Genomic DNA, 2662 nt, shown 5'->3' on the forward strand with positions numbered 1-2662 from the left:
TACACTCTGTAAAGTGTGAAAACCACCTTGGACTTTCTTGTGTTGTGTTACTAATTATTACACAAACTCTCGTGATGACATAAATTATATGGTATAGCTTTTATAACTTGATTAGACATTTGGTAAGAGAATCGAGCAACGTTTCCGTTGAATAAGCCACTATTTCATGAAAAATTGTATATAAGACATATCTCAAAGAAACTAATTCCTTTAACTCATGACTGTACTGCTGTAAACACAAGTTTTTGTCTTCGCGTAGGTTCGGTTAAATGTTTATTTTCAATGATTAATGTGCTAGTGGGGGAGAACCAGGTCTAAGATAGGTCATTCCATTGTCGAAGATACCAAGTTACATAATACTTTTTTGCATAGAGCAAAATTTGAGCTTTTTAATTTAAAGATTGTACGTTTATACCTAATTAAATGAAATAGACTGTATAATTCATGTCATGGAACGGTGAAAATGACTTTGTTTGGTCCACCATATATTGTAGAACAATTTTTTTACTCAAAGAAAACTAAAACTTAGCCAAATTTGGACAATGAAATCTAAAAAATGAGCGTTACCAACTGAAATTCTAAAATAAGCAAGTGGGCCTTATGCAAAGCTCAAGCCTTCGAAGTCAAAAAAGTTGGCCCAATTTGTTCCAAGCCTAATGTGCCATCTATTTGGGTTCGCCCCAAGAAAAAGAAGAGTCCAATCCTGGCCCGTGGACTGGGGGGAGTCTATTTATTTATGGAGCAAAGCTTGTGCGGTGCTAGGTGTGGCTTTACTCCACTCGTCCCACCAACCCTACCCGCCTTGATTTGTGCACCATTCGAATTCAATTGCCATCAAATCAGCCCTCCCTCCTTCATCATACGCCACGTGCTCTTCTTTAGAGATACTTAGAATCTTCGACCGCCACGTGTCCGTCTGCTCCCTTGAGTTGTTCTTTCCGCAAGGATTCTTTCATGGACCGGCTGGGACTGGCTCACACATAACAAAAGCAAAGAAAAAATCTGGATTACTATTCTATCTCTTCAACGACTGTTTTTGTTTTGGGATAAAATAATTGCCACGTTTCGTGAGAGAGAGCGAAAATCCAAGTTTAAACAATTTAATAATATTATTTCTTTCGGAAGGAGGAGAAGAAAAAGATTTGCAAGTTGTTGAATCGATCAATCAGTCAGAAGTTGAAACCGTCTGCCCCTTGCTTCTGTTTGGCCTGTGCGGGTGTTAGTTTTTCCTCCTCGGCGAGTTTTGGTGGCTTAGTAATCGGCGGATGGCGGCCTCAAAGCTCGTGATTTTCTCCCTCTTTGTATCCCTAATTTTCGCCCTAGTTAAAGCGGATGCCTCGATCGAACCCGTGCCTGAATCGGCCGGCGCCGATTCCTCTGCTCTTAAGATTGAGTTGGATCAACTCAAGGCTAAGATCCGTCTTCTTGGTTAGCTTTCCTATTCCACGATTCTCTACTCGACTATTTGTTTTGAGTTTTCTTCTTTTTTATTGTTCTTTCTTTCTATATTTGTCTCTATTTCTATTTTAGATTCAAGCCTTTTACTGTAGGCGGACTAATCGAGATTACTTCATTTTTTCTAGTACTAGTAGTTCTTGTTATGCATTGACTTTATAATTTAGGCTGTCCACTTGCTCATAATCATTGATGCCAGGTTTATCCATTATTAGAGTGGCTTAAGCTTACCCTTTTTTTTTTTTGTTTGTTTTTTGTGGGTGAAAATTCAATTTCACTTATTGGTAATGTGGATTTGATGTTCATCTGGGTAATTACAAATGTTTCTTCTTTCGTTTCCCCTTATGTATATGAAGAATCAAATGTTGAGGAGAAAACTCGAAAATTGAAGACCAAGGATGAGTTGATAAAGCAGAAAGAGAAAATCATTCAAGAGAAATCAGACAGCATTGCATCCTTGAACACTGAAATATCATCTCTTCAGGTCTGCAATTTCCTTCTTTGTTTCTCTTAAATTGTTAGTGTGTTAAGGGAGAGTGTACAAATGCAGAGGGCTTACTCATTTATTTGCTCCTAAAGTGTATATTTTGTTGTTTCTCAGAAAAAGGGGACTTCAGATGCCAAGGAGCAAGTTGGGAAAGCTCACGCACGGGCTCTTGAATTGCAGAAACAGGTAGTTGCTCATCAGTGAAGTTCCTAGTTTTATGAATAAATTAAGCTCAATTTCAACGTTCTGATGCTACTTCTTGGTGTCAAGGTTGATAAACTTAAAAGTGAATTAGAAGCAAAATCAAAGGACAAAGATTCCTTGGAAGCCCGTGCAACTGAAGCTGAGGACAAGTTGACTGAGTTGAATCTAAAGCTAGAGAATGTAAGTTCCTTCTTCTTCCTCTTCTAGTTTTGGTTTGTTTGACGTGTGGAATTCCAACTCCGTTGTTGCTATGATCTGCCGTGATTTTTTTTCTTCATCAATATGATCTTGTTTCAAGCTGACAGAGTTAGTGGAGTACTTTGGTTTAGTGCGTCTTCTATTTAGAGTTTTCTGCTTTCAGCTTTCTCCATATATTTTTAATGGAGGACGCATTCTAGTTCAGCACTTTTAATCTCATAAAAAATGCTTTGGAGAGGCAATCTACAGCAGTAGACGCATTCTTCTTCCCCTTCCCCATCTGCCCTCTCTCTCTCTCTCTCTCTCTCTCTCTCTCTC

General features: G+C 38.5%; 1 protein-coding gene across 1 annotated transcript in view; it reads left to right on the forward strand.

Annotated features, from left to right (window-relative positions):
• The first annotated feature begins 857 nt into the window (after positions 1–857).
• LOC149527573 (uncharacterized) overlaps positions 858–2662 on the forward strand; it is a 5032-nt gene continuing 3227 nt past the window's right edge. Inside the window, exons 1-4 of the mRNA XM_089782662.1 lie at positions 858–1428; positions 1812–1939; positions 2057–2128; positions 2213–2326. Coding sequence (XP_089638788.1) covers positions 1266–1428; positions 1812–1939; positions 2057–2128; positions 2213–2326 — 477 coding nt within the window. The 5' untranslated portion in view covers positions 858–1265. The remainder of the gene's footprint in view (positions 1429–1811; positions 1940–2056; positions 2129–2212; positions 2327–2662) is intronic.

The sequence above is a fragment of the Theobroma umbraticum genome, unplaced genomic scaffold, assembly GCF_002168275.2.
Source record: "Theobroma umbraticum cultivar Fairchild unplaced genomic scaffold, ASM216827v3 scaffold_56.0, whole genome shotgun sequence".
Taxonomy (NCBI): Eukaryota; Viridiplantae; Streptophyta; class Magnoliopsida; order Malvales; family Malvaceae; genus Theobroma; species Theobroma umbraticum.